General features: G+C 49.1%; 1 protein-coding gene across 1 annotated transcript; it reads left to right on the top strand.

Moving 5' to 3' along the window:
* The first annotated feature begins 259 nt into the window (after positions 1 to 259).
* cfap61 (cilia and flagella associated protein 61) lies at positions 260 to 18,049 on the top strand. Its single transcript, XM_067242159.1, has 25 exons — positions 260 to 402; positions 506 to 656; positions 760 to 836; positions 1,096 to 1,163; positions 1,250 to 1,370; positions 1,518 to 1,650; positions 2,428 to 2,634; positions 2,752 to 2,802; positions 2,877 to 2,977; positions 3,507 to 3,546; positions 3,857 to 3,996; positions 5,292 to 5,418; positions 5,830 to 5,907; positions 6,009 to 6,215; positions 6,808 to 6,936; positions 9,417 to 9,544; positions 12,012 to 12,104; positions 12,410 to 12,578; positions 12,807 to 12,981; positions 14,537 to 14,823; positions 15,078 to 15,405; positions 16,233 to 16,321; positions 16,412 to 16,620; positions 17,249 to 17,345; positions 17,482 to 18,049. Exons 1-25 carry the CDS (start codon positions 260 to 262, stop codon positions 17,686 to 17,688), a joined length of 3,555 nt encoding a protein of 1,184 aa, XP_067098260.1. The 3' UTR covers positions 17,689 to 18,049.
* The last annotated feature ends 344 nt before the right edge of the window (positions 18,050 to 18,393 follow it).

The raw sequence follows: 18,393 nt of genomic DNA, 5'->3' as shown, positions 1-18,393 counted from the left end.
AAGTAAAAAGCGGTAAGTGACTGCCAGCAAGCTTAGATAACAGGTTGGCTAACTTGACGACTGGGTTACTGTACTGTACTGTACAGTACTGTACTGCTAACAGAGTACTAGCTGCTCTACATAATAGAATAGTCTTCTATTCAGTCCCAGCAGCTAATTCGTCTCAATGGGTTAGAGCTAGTATTATTTTATAATTCGTTTACAATCTCAGGCATGTTTAAACTTTCTTTCTGATTTAGTCTTTTAAATTCAGACCGACATGAGGACAATAACTTCAGCAGGTGGCAATGTTGAGACTGTGAGCGTCAGAAGAACTGAGTCAGCTGATGCGCCACAGATCAACAGCCTCATAAGTCCTGCCACTGTGTCAGTGTTTGGAAGGGTCAATGTCATTCATCTACTGTGAGTATTCTGTTAAAGATTGCAAGACCTTAATATGAGTCATTCAAAGGCCACAAATCAAGAGTACACAAATAAGTAGGAAGTCAAAGTCTGCTATTTTCAGGGAGAAGGCCAATTTGGCAGTGAGCCTGAACAATGCCACGGGTGAAGTTCTGGCCCATGCTGCCTTCTTGGACTACCCACTCGGTGACATGGTGGATCAAGCTTCCTGGGAGCCACTGATGCATGATCACTTTAAAGCGGAAAAATGCACAGTCAGTATTAGGCGTAACGATGCTGAACTTTGTTGTTCTATTTACCTATACTTGTAAAGAGAAAGAGATGATTTTAACTGTTTTGACGTTCTCCTTTCGGCAGCCTTTGAACACGCTCTTCTTGCATCTCTTTGTGGCTCAGCCAATCTACTCTGTTGGGAGTGCAAAAGAGATAATAAGGTAAAGAGTTCCAGATCTTATGATAACATAACTTGGGATAACTTCGTTCTTCACATAATGTACTTAGCCTGGGTTGGAATCTAGTTTGTGCAACTGATGATACAATATCATTCCAACAGAGCACAATCTTTGTCCACTGTGATTCCACAGACATTACATCAAATGTGTAATCACAGCCATTGGTCTTGATACTCAGGATGTGCCTTCATTGCAAGGTTCCCCCCCCCTGACAGACTGATGTAAACACATGTCGTTTCAGAAGTGTCTTTCATGCTATCACAGAACTTGAGTACATCTACCTGGTCACTCCAAACAAGGTCCGCATAGGTGAGATGTCTGTTGATATAGGTATACCTTTTCTCTATTAAACTGCTCGTGGGGCATTCGACACAATACTCACTGTACGTTCTCAGAGCCTGCGCTGCTGGAGATATTTGAGCCGATGGTGAGAGTCAGCAATTCCAAGGTCCAGTGCTTAGCGTATGTGTGCCAAAGACACAACTACTGTCCAAGGCTATATGTCCGGAGAGCAAGGTCGGCACCATCAATTAATCTCACAACACTTGACTGTAGCAAAAAGATATGACTTTGAATTGAAGTATTCTTTAGCTATATATGTTCAAGTTTGATGCATGACCCCCAATGGTGGCACACGGCTGATGGTGGAGTCCCATGTCGCAGGATCGAGGATCACGATGACCTCACACACATATGTTCAGAGCAGACCAAGGCCCTCACAGGCTCCTACGGACCCTACTTCCTGGCTGAGCTCATTGAGGCTCAGGACGAGGGAAACCATGCAGCCGTTTGTGAGGTCAGTTATGTGAATGGTTCTATTCATGTTTTGTCTTGCGAATCTCTGCTGTTGGTTTTTCAAGTGCTACTTAGTCAACCTTTGCCAAGCCACCGGTTGGAAAAATGTCAAACCTGGTTGGGGTTGTGTGTGCGCTTCGGATAGAGTGTACTGTTGACTTCTTTCTGACATTTTCTCCGTTTTGATTTAATCGTTAGTATCAAGCATTGAAATCTGCTGTCAAGGTTGGAAGGCTGTTTACAAATTTATAGCAGTAGTGCAGATGCTTTAGCCCCGTTCACAGAAATCCTGCTGGGATACTTTCCCCCAGGACCTGAAACCTGACAGATCCCCCACCCCCACCCCCACCCCACCCCCCAGCAGCTCAAACTGACATGTGTTCATGGCTGCATATGGTAGATGGGAGTTGATCGTCTGCCAAGACATGCTCTCACTAAACATATTGTGTCCAGACATCTGTAGCATTTTTGAGGTTTTGTTTCAACGTGTTCTCCATTCAGAGAACAAACATCACAACATTGCCCCGGAGGATTACACCGCCTCTTTCTCTGTGGAAAATCATAAATTATTCCACAAACAGCACTGTAGATTAGAGTTTTGGCGCCCGGCTGTGCCATTTGCAGACCTTTCGTTTTGCAAGGCCAGCCTACAGTTGTTCAAGTGAAAGCTGTCAGAGAGCGCTGCTACATCTCTGTATCGTGCATTTAAGTCAGTAATAATCAGTGGTGTGTGTACTGTACATGCATGTTCATGTTGTTTTGTTTCTTCTCTTCACAGAGCGAGGGACTGGCCGTTGGTTTCATCAGTGTGAGCGGTGACATCAATTTGAAGCTGTTGAATGAGTGTTTTGAGCTCGGGCCGTTTAATGGCCTCTACAAGCCATGCTCGGAAGACCAGCCTGAGCCTGTCGAAGACCCCCCAGAGGAGGGCAGTCAAAGTGTGGGGGAATCCAAGCCAGGACACCCACTGGAGCACACAGAAAAGGTTCTGAATGTTTTGATCAAGGGGGATGAACCTGCTGAGAGCTTCAAGCATCACAGTACTCGTGTCCGTTTCTGTATTTAATGCAGTGTTCATTGTTTTTGTGTTTCGAAAACAAAGTGCCCAGTGGAAAATGAAGGTATGGCGGATGTCCCTTGTGAAATCTCAGAGGTAATTAACCGTGGCTTTATTTGATTTATACTCCTCTTCGTGTTATCTGTCACATTTGTTGTTGTTCAATAAAGTCTCAGATTTCCGGTGATGGTCAAGGACCAAGAGACTATACAGAAACAGCAAACGCCTTCTGTGTTCAGCTATTTGTCATCGACAAGAAATTTGAAATGAGGTAAGTTCAGGCCAAAGTCACAAGCAGAAAATTACACAACACTTTTAATTACTTGTAGATAAAAAAAAGAAGCCCACAATTCAGTACATTCACAGACAGTGAATGTGCAAATTGTAAAATAGAATTTTCCACTTTCGGAATGGTTGGAAGTAGCCATTCACACGTTATGGCGTACATCCAGCGCGTATCAGTCATGTGCTGGGTGAAGCAGAGACACTGATCGTTAGTTGGCTCATGCTGAGCCCTTCTCTCTGTCGCCTTGCTACCCAGCTGTTACCGAATACGGGCCCCAGTCGCTCCCCACCGAGAGTGAGCATGTAATTAATGAGTGTGGTGCTTAAAGTGACAGCGACTTGAAGCAGAGAAGTCAAGCTTTGACCAATGGGCATTGAGCTAAAACGGGCAGATTGCTCGGCCAGTTGTTCCACTTCTGTGATCTCCGTTCTGGCTCGGAGTCAGGGTTTGGCAAAGGTACGTTCTCACTTCAATTTTTCTTTTCTGACCCTCCCCCCTTTCCCTCCGCCAACAGATCCATGGACTTTCTCCCCAACATATTCAAGCTCTTCCCTGTAAGTAGCGCACATGTTTCTCTGATTTGAGCAACGTTGAAAAAGGGCTGATGGTAAGTGCAGCAAATCATCAAGAACTCAAAGTGCAGGTCTGACAGTAATACAGTGCATAGTGCCATGGAACAGTCTTTATGTTTCCGAGACACTGTGCAGCAGCAACGTCATAGCTCAGATATCTGGTGATCTTCTGAGCATGGCTCTTGGATACCCAGCAAACCTGTCTATATTTCGACACTCTTCCTCTCAAAGCAAACAATCGAAGGTTATGTGTTGGAAACTGTGCTGAAGCCCGTCTCCTGGTCCCCTCCAGGACAGGGACTTCTGTGTCATCACAGTGCCCAAGCTGGCTCCTGAGTTCCCCCTCCTCCAGAGCTTCCTCAGGGTGGTGCCACGCCACACCAGCAGTCTGCCCCAGGAGCTCTACATCTTCCACCGCTCCGGCCTGCTCAAGTACACCCACCACACCCAACACCACCACCACACCCACCACCACCACCACACCCAACACCACCACCACACCCACCACCACCACCACACCCACCACCACACCCACCACCACACCCAACACCACCACCACCACACCACACCCAACACCACCACACCCAACACCACCACCACCACACCCAAAACCACCACCACACCCACCACCACACCCAACACCACCACACCCAACACCACCACCACACCCACCACCACACCCAACACCACACCCACCACCACACCCAACACCACCACCACACCCACCACCACACCACACCCAACACCACCACCACACCCACCACCACACCCACCACCACCACCACACCCAACACCACCACCACACCCACCACCACCACCTCACCCACCACCACACCCACCACCACACCCACCACCACCACCACACCCAACACCACCACCACACCCAACACCACCACCACCACACCCACCATCACCACCACACCCACCACCACACCCACCACCACACCCACCACCACCACCACACCCAACACCACCACCACACCCACCACCACCACACCCACCACCACCACCACACCCACCACCACACCCAACACCACCACCACACCCAACACCACCACCACACCCACCACCACCACCACACCCACCACCACACCCACCACCACCACCACACCCACCACCACCACCACACCCACCACCACCACCACACCCACCACCACACCCAACACCACCACCACACCCACCACCACCACCACACCCACCACCACCACCACACCCACCACCACACCCACCACCACCACCACACCCAACACCACCACCACACCCACCACCACCACCACACTCAACACCACCACCACACCCACCACCACCACCACACCCACCACCACACCCAACACCACCACCACACCCACCACCACCACCACACCCACCATCACCACCACACCCACCACCACCACCACACCCACCACCACACCCACAATGCTTCTCTCATTAAAGTTTGCACCTGATCTGGAGCCAGATTCAGATACAACAGCGAAAGCTAGCTGCAGGAAGTCTGCACCCTTTTAAGAGATTTGATATGAAGCCAAAACGTTTTTCCATTTTTAGAGCATCAGACTGTGCAAATAGAATATACATAATTGACATCTCGTAAACAACAATCTTCTGTACGGCATTAGCTGTTGGATCCAAACCAAGCTCAGCGTCTGACAGGTGCATCTAGGATTTTCCCAAGATCAATAGAAATCCGATTGGAGTTCCGAGAGTATTCTGCTGTTTTGTGTCCCCAGAACCTTCCAGGTGAGGGTGACCGTGTCTGCAGACAGGCCTTCCATCTGCGCCATGGTGGAGAAGCTCCTTCTTCATGAGTCCCTGCTGAACGACCTGGATGTGTTCTATCAGGCCCGCAGAGACCCGGTCAGTCACAGGACGCAGGGAACCAGACCACAGCTTTGGAAAATGGACCCGGGCCATCTCCAATGTTGTTTCGAATTTCCAATCAATCACTCAGTCAGACAACTAGGGCTCGAATGGATGATTGCGTTGTGTTTTTATCATTGCCAAGGGAAATTCTCAATGAACGAGAGCGATTGCTATCTCGTTAAACATGTTTTATGTTGTGATTGACACCCCAGCTGTCAGCGAGGACAGAGATCAAACACGGATAATTACTTCTGAGATGAGGATGGAACCACTCTCACGTAATCACCGAGCTGGCTGGACCCTGTGTTGTGTCCTGAGCCCTAGAGGATCTCATCCTTGTTTATCTCCTTCCACCCCCCCCCCCGTCTCTCTCTCTCTCTCTCGCTCTTTTTTTTTTTACTTCAGGATGGAACTCCCCTCCAGGCGTTTGTGGCCCAAGTGCAGGACCAAGTCGTGGGCGTCATCATCACCAGAAACGAGGAGGTAGGTCCAGTTTCAAGTTTCACCCGCTCCGGCTCTCCGCCAAGCATCGGCCAATGGGGCTTACCGACGACGTGCTGACACAAATCTCCCCTCCCCCCCAGGACATCGATTCTATCCGCGCCAACTACGACATCGAGAACTTCATCTACTTCAGCCACCACCGCTACGAGGAGCACGCGCAGCTGGGCCACTTCGCCCTCAGCCCCGTCTTCCAGCACTACGCCAAGCACTTCCTCAAGGAGGCCCTGCGCCTGGCCCACAAGTCCTGCCTCTACTACCCCGTCTACCCCATATGCCACAGCCAGAAGGTGAGCCGGCGTATCGCCAGAGGGGAAACATCCAGGCCTCGCGGGCCCTTCACCCGTGCACCGAGTCTGCGGTACGCGGGGCTCACTCCGAGATATTCATTAGCGACGGCTTCCTCCTGTGGGTTGCCCGGGGCCTCTTCGGCTCTCTCTCGGGTTCGGGGCAGCAGGTGGTGTCAGATGTGCCAGCTCCACCTCTCCGGACCCTGGTGAGACGTTCCCTCACCGCCGCAGTGGAAGCCTCCACTTCCTCTGCTAATTACCTTTTCGCAAACATGCACCAGATCGGAGGAGGACGAGGTGTCAATAGAATAATGGAGGACCGAATGAGAAGAGAGGGGCCACGTGGCATTCTGGGAAGGGGGTTTGAGGGCGGGAATTTGCCAACCGTGGTCGAGGGGGGGGGGGTTCTGTTCGGTTGGAAATGCACGTCTAGGGATGCTGCACATCGCTTGTGCCAGCCTCCTCACAAAGGCTTATTATAACCTTAGCAGCTGTGAGTTGCCACCCCCTCAGCCTCGGATTTGGTCTGGCCCAAAAGGTGAGTTGCCCTCACTTCACCTGCTATTGCGCCCTTTTCTTCCCTTCTCCCCAGAACTCCTGCGCCCATTACCTGACCTCCGTCCTGAGCGCCATGGTTCCCGTGCGCCCGCGGCGCCAGATTGTTTACCCTCTGGAGGACCTGGGCATCAACGCCCCGTCCAAACAAATCACCAAGGACCAGGTGGGCACGGCAGCAGCTGGTATAAAGGCCTTGGCATGCCAGAGTTTGCAGATGGGCAAACACTCTAGGTCTCTCCTTTCAAAGAATGAGAGGAAGAGGGAGATTGTGTGTCGTAACTCGGGTTAACCACAAGAGGGCACTGCTTTACAGTTGCTGTCGCCCTGGTCAGGTTTCGAGGGGTGGCCTGAACTGAAGGCGTACGTATTCACACCAGGACAATGCGATTGAGAATGGATGAATGGCGGAGAATGACAAGACTGGTTCATTAGAACGATCCAATCAAAAGAAGGGGAAAAAAAAAGAAAAAGACAAAAAGAACCTGGCTTGAGAAGACGTTAAACGTAAAATAGCATTACATTTAGCACCCTCACGATACACAGCACTACAATCTTGAATTCGGTGTATTTGGAAACTGTCAATGAACGATAGAGCCCGTTTTGGGAGCAGGACACAGTCCACACAGTCAGGCTCCACCCACGGCCTCGGGCTGTTTTCGAAGGGGGCCGTGTGGAGGCGAGTGGCAGATGGCTCCTCTGACAGATGGTTAGTCATGTTCGCTGCTGCCGGTTAACAGGTAAAGCAGCATCTTTTCATTCATCTCATGTTCAGTGGACTGGACAGCCTCTGGCGTAATACGCCGCACATTCACAGTCTGCTTGTACTTGGTCTGAATGAGTGTGTTATACGACGGGGGCCATTGTGCGTGCGCGCGTTGCTGTCTGGCGATTCATGAGCCCCTTTGCTCGTACGTGCCGCGGGTCCCGAACCGCCGGTTGTCCCCTCGCCCTCGGTGACGCAACAGGTCCTCTCGCGCGTTGGCGCTCGCGTCCTCGCTGCCGGGTCAACATGTGTTTTACCTGGCGCGTGTCAAAACCCTGTACGCCCGCCCCCTCGCGGAACACCTGCGCACGACGCTCCACCCCCATCCAGTTGGGCGCCCCCCCCCCGTCGTCGTCGTCGTCGTCTGGTAGCACGGCAACCGTCCTTTCCAGGCTGCCGTGTAGATAAGAGAAGGGGGATGTGCGTGGCACCTTTGTCCCAGCCTCCTGATGTAAGCCTCGGGGGCCGCAACACTGCTGGGTTAATCAGATTTGAAACACCTGTTCCCTCTCTGTCAATACCAGATCCTATTACACAGACACACACACACAGGACGGTGGCCGCAGCACCCGTGCCATTCGTGTCACGCGTGTCGGCGAGGTTGGGGGCGGCCGCACCCGGCCACGTCAAGCTGCCTCTCCTGGGCTGGCGGGCGTGTTTGACTGATTCTCATGCTCGTTCTCAACAAAGAAAATGGCGTTGGCGGTTACTTGTTTGACGACTTGTGGTTGTTTAGACTTAAATGGTATGTAGCGGTGCAGATGTCACGGTTCGGTATGTGCCTTGGTTTTGGGGTCACGGGTCGGTACGTGTTCAGCAGGAAAAAGCCATAAATTCAAAATGCTTGGTTTCATTTCATATTCAATACCACAGCCTAAACTTTATCTTCATGTGTTCATGAAAGATTTTCCATTTGGGACTTTTCAGATATTTGTCCAATGAGTGCCCCTGTTTTACATTTTGAGTGCTGACAAACTGCCTTTCGCTCTATCTAGCTAGCTGGCCTCGAGCATTTCTCCAACTCTCGGGACTCAAATACAGACAGATGAGGGATGATTGAACGCTTTCGCTCATTTCATCAGATCAACCTCATAATCAGTTTTCCATAAAGTACAAAAGGCCTGTGACTAGCCTATGTATTCTCTGTCTGACTGCATGCACCAATCCATACCACGACGGTTCTGTACGAAAACATGTACCGTTACACCCATAATAAAAGGTTGTGATCCTGTTTCCCCATAAGATCAGACTTAGAGATCTTTTTAGCAGAGGGTAGGCCCTACTGGGGAACTAAAAGGATTGGAACACTTCCACCAACCAGGTTCCCTAATCTTAATGTTCCTAAAGATAGTTGTTCCATGCTGCTATTTTCCACAGTAACTTCCAGTCTAACTGCAGTACGACCCAGCAATAACCAGTAGCTCACAGACATCACAGCAACAATATTTAATCCATCGTCATCTGAAGAGTAGGGAAATGATGTGGAATACGCAATGCTCTCTGAGTTTATTCAAATTCCGTGTGCCATATTTAATTGGATCCAAAGTCCTAAATGCGTTTTTCATGTTACGGGTGTGAACGCTGGTGCAAAATTTGGCTAAAAGCTGGCACTCTGTTTTAGAGAGCTAAGTGCTCGGCGAGATGCCCATCTCTGCACTTCAGACATTCGTTTGCGACTGAAAGACACTCAAAATGGAACTTGTCTGAGCGCATTATTCTTAGTGCTTTTAGGAATTTGATAATTGTGTTCAAATGGTGGTATCTGTTCAAGTAGCAAAGTGAGTGACGGGTCTGCATCATTTGTATCACGGAGGCCTTGAAAGACGTCCTATTTGAACGGGGCGAGACTGACTGTGAATCTCTCATGCTTATCCCATTAGGTTCCATATGCACTCAACCACATCAATAGGAAACTAACCATGGAACCGAAAGTCACCATCAATGCCAGGATCGTGGTGGTCGGGGCGTCAGACACGGGGTTGGCCTTCCTGGAGGTGCTTGCATTCTGGTAAGGATTCCCTGTCCTCCAAGACAAGACACAGACACATTGTGTGCGTTTGTGTGTGGTGTTGTGTGTGCGTGTGTGTGGTTTTGTGTGTGTGTGTGTCAGTAAAATAATACACCACTTTGATAATTATAATCAGGTGAAGTAACATGCAGGTCTTAGAGGAGCAGATTGGGCAGGTTTTGGAGCAGTGATTAGCAGAAATATGAACAGGGGGCTTAGAAGCCAACCCGAAGCAACACACGCAAAAGCAATACCATTTCTCCCCCGTCCTCATCTCACAACAAGGGACCAGACTTGTATTATGTCACTTGAGCTGTTCTCCCAGGAGCCATGCATTATGGGTCAGCATCTGGCCCAGCACTGCAGTTACCTGATTAAGCTAATCAAGGCCTTTTTATTATTAATCATCTTGTTGAATTAGAAGTCAGAACCCTATTCCGGGAAATAGGTCTGTGGACACGTCGGAAACGTTAAGAGTCCAGATTGCACAGTACCTGTCCAGAGAGTACTTAGCCCTCTTAGAAAGAGTGGGTACTTGTTGTCCTTGTCCCTTTCTCTTATTCCAGGAATCCAATCTCTTGAAATGTCACCAGAGCTTTGGCACAATGCGGAGGCGCTACATGTTTGCATTCAGCCCCGGCTTTGAGATTAACTGTCCCCTCTAAACAATGAAGGAAGTGAGGCCTGCCGATTCGCTGCGAGGCCGATAACTGCCAGGCAACCGGGGGGGTCATTGTGTGTGGAAGTGAAAGCGAAGAGCATGCATAACTCAGGGGGGGGGGGGGGGGGGGGGGAGTGGGAGAGGGGGGGGGGGGGGGGGGGGTTGGCAGGCAGGCGCTGGGGCGGGGCAGCGGGCACACAGCTGCCCGAGGCTGGCATTCAGAAGAGCTGGGCGCTGGCCCTTTAATTAGCCACTCCACTGTTCTCCTGTCAGGGATCTTCGGCAGCGATCTGTGTTTGCTGTCACTAATGAGTTGACTAATGAGGCAGTTAGTGTCCACTAAACTAATGGGGAGAAGGGCGCTGCAGTGGCCGGGTTGAGTAATGGGTCAGCGCTGGCCTGCTGGGGCCCCTTCTTATCAGCACAACCCAAACGGCTGGCCTCCAGCTTTACCCTGGGTCCTGCAAGGCCAGATCCCTCCTCACCCCTCCTCTCACACACACACAACAGCCCCCTCACACACACACCACCCTCTCCATTACTTAGTGGGGACAGGGTCAGAGGAGGAAGCAGGACAAACAGATAAAGATGTGTGTGTGTGGGGGGGGGGGCTCTCCACGCCTTGGTCAGGGGGCAGGGTCAACATGGCCGTCTGTCATGGCCTGATAACAGCCCAAATCCAGAAGCTGGCAATTTCATCACGTCCAGACACCAATAAAGGGGCCTTAAATGCCTCAGTGCTGTGCCTTAAACCTGCCTCCTGGCTTAGATTAACCAGCAAGCTTTGATTGACAATAGGGATTTATAATTGTACACATACTGGAAAGTGCACCGTGGATTATGGCTCCAACGCTTAAAAGTATCATCATGTGACGCGAGTCATTAATTCAAAATAAATAAATGGACAATTTGTTGTCATTTTCTCTTCCCCCCCCCCCCCCCCGACTATTCCTGACTATTCAACAATGGATATTTGTGGTGGGAGACATCTGCTACGTAACTCCTGTTGGAAACACATCATTCTCCCCATACACAGGGCTCGCTAATCAAATTCAGGACATCCATTACCCGGGGGAAGATCAATCACTTTCCTTCCTTAAAAAGGAAGAGCTGCAGGTGATCTCAGGCCCTGACGCGACGAGGCTCTGTCCGACGCACACGTCCTCCCAGCTTCTTCTTTTCTTTTTTCTTCTTCTTCTTCTTCTTTTGCTTATATCACCAACGGAGACAGATAATGTCCTTTTGGCACTGACAAAAGAGGTCATTTACATCACAAGAGACCCCCTTTTTTTTACACTCATGAGAGTAAACATACAAGAGGGACACTACATGCTGTAAGGGGGGGGGGGAGATCTGACAAAGTGTAGGCTTTCATTACGCAGCTTTTAGCGAAATAAAAGGAGTGTGCGTAGACCGATGTGGATGCATACATTCAGTTGCATCTGCACCCCTTCGATTTCGGAGTGAATAGCAGCACGGCGAGAAGTGCACTGTGCGTATTTGCGAGTGCTTTTCTTTTGTGTTCTTCCTGGAAACAGGGATCCCTAATTTGATTCTCGGGGGCCAGATAGAGCAGGAACTAGGAGATAATCATTGGTGGGATACTGTTTTGATCATTAGGTTCTGTGGCACTTGTGTCGAGGTATGAGATCATTTCTCCGAAAATCCATTTCCCCTTTCATAATAACTTTTACTGTATCAGAGAGTATCGGAGAGCACACATCTTGTTGAAATGGCCCTCCACATGCCTGAGACGAGCCCATTTCTGGACCAAAAAAATCATTTCATTTGGTATTTGTTTTGCAGTCCACATCTTAGGTTCAACAACATGACTTTGATCTCCATGCATGGATTTCCAGGATCCTACGTGGAAGAACATATGAGTTTTCTGTCCACAAGGTTAGACCCACATTTCTGCATTAGAAAGTTTACGTTGCATGTACAGTTCCATCCAAATCAACCCTAACAGTATTTTCTATAACTTCTATTATTAAGATAGATCAGACACACACTCACACACTGTATACACACACATGTAAGTATATGTTTTTGTACACGAGTATACGAGAATTATTACCAGAAATAAATCTACATATGCACACAAACTGGATGTTCAGTGTACCCATTCTAGAACAGGCTTTAAAAAATGTACCTACAGCAGGTCCATTCGCTTCAAACTACTGTCTGAACTCCCCCCCCCACAGCCATAGCTACAGTGAGCGCGACCACGCCCAGCTTTCTCTCCGCTCCTGGGTCAACGTGGTGACCGGCGAGATGACGGGGATCGACCGAGCGGCCAAACACGTGCTGCTGTCAGGGGGCAGGAAGGTCCCCTACGACCACCTCCTGCTCTGCACCGGCCAACAGTACCAGGTCAGGACACCGCCGGACCTTAGGCACCGCTGCATCACGCACGTCCCAGTGTTCAGTGCTGTCGGCGCTCAGTGTCTTTATAAACACTGTCGGCCTCTCACCCCATCTAGCGGATGTACTGTCCTATCCTGGAGTAGTTACCGTGTTAACATTTTTGTCTTTTTGCCAATAACAGCCGGTGCCAAAAAAAAACACGGCGTGATATCATGAACGAATGTCTCCCTAAAGGTTCCTTGTCCCAGTGGAGTGGATATCAACCAGCCGACCACGAACGGCAAGCTCCCAGTTCAGCCCGGCCGCAGATACACAGGGAAGGTCCCCTCCAATCTGTTCACCCTCAACGACCACCGCGACTGCGTGGAGGTGCTCCGCTGGCTGGAGGAGAACCTTCCGGATCTGAACGGTACACCGTGGGCTTTAGAAGGCGGGGGTCGTGTCGTGCGGGAGAGAACAGGAGGGAATCGTTTGACCTTGAGCGCACACTTCAGTTTGAAGCACATTGTTGTCCACGACTACCGGCAGGGCACCCATACGCATGATGTATGTAGCACAATCACAAGATGTCTTTGAGCATACTTTACATGTAAATCTTAACATTTCAGAAGGCATTCAGGTAGAAGCCTTATCAGCATGAGACACCCCCCACCCCCTAACATGAATCTCCTCAACAGTGTGTCATTATTCAGCTAATCAACTGCTCAACTACCTATGAATAATGAAGACCTAATTAGTCAATAAGAAGATCTTTCATCCTGTTGAAGCAGGACTGCCTGCTCCATCCATTTACAGGATCATGTCAGTTTTTCCGAGAGGCGAGGTTTTCCTCTGCGTATGAAAAGGCTAATGTCATTAAGCGAAATTAATCTTTTTTTCTCGGAAGAAATATAAGATGTGCAGTGATCCAGATTAAGCGTATTATATTAACTAATTAGGAGGCCTGCTCATTATGGGGGAAATAATTAGTAAATGCAAATCATAAAAGCCGAGTGCATCACTATTGAAAAAAGAAAGAAAGAAAATGGTTTTGAAATGCGTTTGCATCTTGTTACTCTAGTCTAGAGCTCTAGCCATGCTAAACAGAAGATGAAGAATGGTATAAGAATGTTCAGATTCTCACAAAGATGGCAAATTGTGAGAGCCACTATTGCTAACCTCGTTCCCTGTTTCAGCACCATGGACAAGGACACCACAGAGCTCTGTCCAGTGAGCTAGCTGCTGAAATGTTGCTTATATCCTTATAACTGCAGTACAGTAGACATTTCAAAACCAATGATAGGATACAGTACAACCACAAGAAGAAGATATTTTTCTGTCGGGGAATTTCATAACTTGAGTGCCTGCCATCAGTTACTCTAGATATGGACTGTGGCATTCTCCTTTTCTGTTTCAAACCTTAATTCAATTTGCGCTCTTAGCGGGAGGTCATTCCATGCTGTCTGAATCGCACAGGGTTAAGGGTTATTCTTAGCAGGCGGACCCTGCGCTTCATGCGTCAAGCGCCGGCCTTCCAATTTCAGATAATCAGCCTAAGAGCAGGAAGCGCGCAGCCTGGAGGAAGAGTAAGGGCACTCCCGACCACACGCATCAAAGGGATAGGTCCTCCGGGGGCTAAACTCATGTAGATTTCCCCCCGTCCGCCTTATCATCATTATTAGCATTGCATCGGTTTTCATGATCAAGGCATGCCTTTTAGCGCAAAGAGGCTGCGCCGGAGGAATGCGAGGGGCCCATTGTTCGCCCTCAGCCGGGTGTTTAATTGTCTTGCCCTCTGTTGCCAAGGGACCTTCTTCAGACAGATACCATCTGTGGAATCAGAATAGTTCTATTTTATTTGTATTTCTTTTGTAGGTGCTTTTTTGTCCCTCCTAGTTCTCCCTATGCATGTGGTTGTGGCATCACACCACCTGTTCTCCCTATGCCGGGTGATTCATTTGTCTTTCGTCACATTCCATCCGTAGGCGACGTGGTAGTGTACGGCCACAGCCTGGACGCGTACACCTGCGTGGAAGCCCTGCTCTCCATGCGGATCCCCGGCTCCTGCATCCACCTGGTCCGCCCGCCGTCCGAGGGCTCCTGCTTCGACGGCCCCGCCGTGGGGAAGGCCGTGGAAAAGGCCCTGGAGAAGAGCCGGGTCCACGTCCACCACGGCTGCCTGCTGGCGCAGATGAACGACGGGCGCGACCCCGAGCCGCTCACCTCGGTGTCGTTCACCACCGCCGGTGACCCCCTGCTGCTGCGGTGCTCGGTGAGTCGAGCTTTTTTTTCCAGGGGTTTACGAATGTTGACCTGCGTGTTATTGTCTTACTGTCCAAAGTTAAGCCTCGGTTGGGGGACCGAATCCGATAAACGCTTGACATATGGTCGGGTGTAGACAACAGCAATGCATCTGGAACTAGGCTATTAGACAGCTTATCTTCTTTGTCGCCGTGGTATCCAGGAGCCCTGAATGTCAGACATCGAGCTCATCTGTCCCTAATCTGGCCTCTCTCGCTCTGTTAGGTGTTCCTGAACCTGTCCTCCAAAGGGGTAGATTACAGCGCCTTCAAGGCCATCAACGATGCCTGTCTGGTGTACGACGGCCACCTGGTCATTGACTCCACCTTCCACACCAACGACTCCAGCATCCGCGCCGCCGGGCCCCTCACCAAGTTTGCCCGGCGCTACCACGCCGACCAGTGGTCCCACTCCCACTTCAGCTCCAGGGAGGTGGGCCAGGAGCTGGCGGGCGCGCTGCTGCCCCTGTTCGACCCCACCCTGGAGCCTGCCACCAACCCTCCGGCCGACCTGGACCGCCTCACCCCCATGTACCAGCAGGCCAAGGTTCAAGGTCGGCTTCTCTCCCCATGTAGAGCTCCAGCGTGAAGCTACATCCGTGTGTTCGGTGTGTCCTGGTCCGGGATCATTCCAAGGCTTTATTTCCATGGTTTTTCTGGTCTAGGATGATTCCAGGGTTTATGTGTTCTGGTGCAGGAATCATTCCTGAGGTTCTGGGTTCTGGTCCAGGAGAATTCCAGGGCTTTCTCTTATCACCTGGTTGATTTGATCCACCAACCACGTGTGGTACACGTGAGGTTAGAATGTGCCGGAACCCTCTCTTCCAGCAGCCCATGGTCTTATCTAGGAGAATGTGCCCCAGCTCATATTTGTGCTGTATTGTGCAATGGTAGTGGAATCTGTGAACTGCTCACTTATTCCCTGTTTTATTGTGTTTGATAATCAAACCGTGGTGAATCATCCCAAAGAGTTGTTAGTCACAGGGTACACATGGTCATGCCAGGCGAAGCAAGAACAATAAAACCACTTTGCTTTGTCTTTTTTATGATAAAATAACCCTGACCTTTCCATAGATGCTCGTTGAGAGAAAGGAGAAATGCCATATTATCACGAGACATTTCGGTTCATTGCTCTCTTAAAAGGATTTTTCCCTTTCCAATGTTCAGCAGACCATTTTTATAGACACGGCCAACACGTCAGTAGAACATTAAGTTTGAGTTTATCACCCACTCGCAGTGTTTTAGCTAAGTTATAAAAATCTTTTTTTATGTGTAAAATACAGTACGTTCAATGTCATCGTTGTTTTGCTTCTGTATACAACACATTAAGCTTTGAAGGACATTTGTAATTAAGGTTTTGGTTTATCTGTTGTTTACAAAGGTGGAAAACTCCCAGGAAGATACAATTACCTCCATGTTACCAAACCCCCTCTTCAGCTTCCTGCAACAGGGCCGTCAACAGGCCAACCGGTAAGGACACCATTTTAAGACTCTTCCCGTAGGACCTTTTGTACTTCCAGTATATTGTTTCGTTAAAAACCAGCCTTGCCGTGTCCTCAGCAGGGCCGAGAAATCCTGACCGGCCGCACAGAGACAGGGAACTACTTCCTCCTGCGTCTGAACCAGTACGACGTGGTGGAGACCCTCACCTGCCTGTCGCAGAAGCCCATCCCCGTGTCCAACTTCCTGTGTCTCTATGGGAAACACCAGCTGCTGCTCAACCGGCTGTGCTCGCGCTACGACGAGGGCCTGGTTCATGACCTCTACAGGTAGGAAGGCCAGAGTGCAGCATCGCATAGAGAGCTCAGAGAGGCTGGGAGGCTATATATATATATATATATATATATATATATATATATATATATATACGTATATATACATCTAGTTGGTGACACGATAGGGCCAGAACAGACAGTGGCTGTGTAGGTTTCAGTATATTAGCATGGTTGCATTTTAATGAATGCCAAAAATGTATTCCTTGACATTCATCTCCTATTAAGATCTGGAGTTGAGCGTGCGGATGACCTTGTTTCAACACGAGTCACCCCCACACATAAGGCCCCTTTGTACCCGGGTATAATCTGTTTATGCAGGTCCCCAATCTGCTTTTCTGGTCTGTGAGAAGACAATGGTTTAGCCACCCTGTGGTGCTCATGAAGCTTTCTAACACGTCTTAAAGCTGGCTTCCTCACTGGGCCATGTCATGGCTGGGACCGAGGCCACTCGCAACGTTATCGTTGTCGTCGGCATCGGGAACCGTTCAAATAATTGATTGAGCGTGCTTCTCCATGAGGGTGTTAGACGAATGCAGTGTTCAGTCAGCGCTGTGTGCGTATGTGTGGCCTCAGTATCGGTGTCCTCCATGATACAGTCCTAATGTTAGTCATGTCTCTGTAGCTATTTCAGGGAGAATTGGTGTTTGGCGATATATCACGATCGCTTTACGGACTTCGAACAGGAGATACGTCAAATCATGGAATCCACAAAAGTGAAGGTTAGAATCCCGCTCTTTTCATCTGGACTTCTTCACTTCTAGAATCAATGAACTGAACAAAACAAAAAAGGCAACCAAAAAAAAGCCGAAAAACAAAGCTTCATATTTGCTCCTGTCTCTCATTTTTGTCCTCCAGGATAACAACTCAGTTGTTGAGTCCATCCCTCACTTCATCCAGCGCTTGATGAATAAGACGCTGGATGATTCGGAGGACCCAATGCTGATCCTCAAAAAGGTATTTGCTGAGAGCGGAGGGCTGGCTACTCTGAAGACAAGCACACTCAACTTCCTGAGGTACAACACAAACCATCTGACCATGTACGCCCAGCCTGGAGTTCTGTGATGGATCCAAATATACTCTTTTTATTCAATAAAATTGATAAATGCTAGCCTCTCACTGTACAAACCTTTTCAAGGGCTTTGATTGAAATTTCAATCCTTGCGATTTTTCTAATCACTTTATATAGGTTTTGCTTGAGACTCCAAGCCTTCAAAAGAGTTTCAAAAAGAGACTATTTTTACACAGTATAACCTAACTTTATTTCTTTGTTGAATTATACCCACCTGTATAATCAGAGTTACTTGTAGTAGTGACTGGAAGGCTTAGTCTTGTTGGCAGCGTGACTAATAGGACATGGGCTATGGGTCTATAGATGAAAGTGGATTTGGTGAGTATGAAGATATTCTACAGCTGTATGCTAATGAGGCGCAATATCTCCACTGGCCCTCTTTACTCAGCACACGCCATTGAACAAATATAGCCACACGCGTCTAAACGTATGTGATTGTTCAAACGGTAAATACGCAAGCTAAAGGTAAGAACGGTTCCTACAATTTGTGTGACAAGCACGTGCATTCGAAATACGAATCCATGAAATTGCATCTCGACACTTGAATAGTGCTATCCACCGAAGAACCGATCTGGCGTTCTATTTTTTCTTCAAGTTAAATGACCGTTTCACCCCATAATTACATATTAAAATGCAGGCTATTACTTCATATTTAACACAACAGAGTTTTATAAACTTGATTACCAAAGGTAATAAAT

The sequence above is a fragment of the Osmerus mordax genome, chromosome 8 (genome assembly GCF_038355195.1).
Source record: "Osmerus mordax isolate fOsmMor3 chromosome 8, fOsmMor3.pri, whole genome shotgun sequence".
NCBI lineage: Eukaryota > Metazoa > Chordata > Actinopteri > Osmeriformes > Osmeridae > Osmerus > Osmerus mordax.
Note: the sequence above shows the minus strand (reverse complement) of the source record. Positions and strands in the feature narration are given on the sequence as shown.

What these genes read in the sequence shown, in the direction of transcription:
- cfap61 (XM_067242159.1), top strand. Translation starts at nt 260, where the DNA reads ATGAGGACAATAACTTCAGCAGGTGGCAATGTTGAGACTGTGAGCGTC. An exon ending in AGTGCAAAAGAGATAATAAG is followed by an intron (nt 837 to 1,095) that starts GTAAAGAGTTCC and finishes ATGTCGTTTCAG; the next exon opens with AAGTGTCTTTCATGCTATCA. An exon ending in CTATATGTCCGGAGAGCAAG is followed by an intron (nt 1,371 to 1,517) that starts GTCGGCACCATC and finishes CCCATGTCGCAG; the next exon opens with GATCGAGGATCACGATGACC.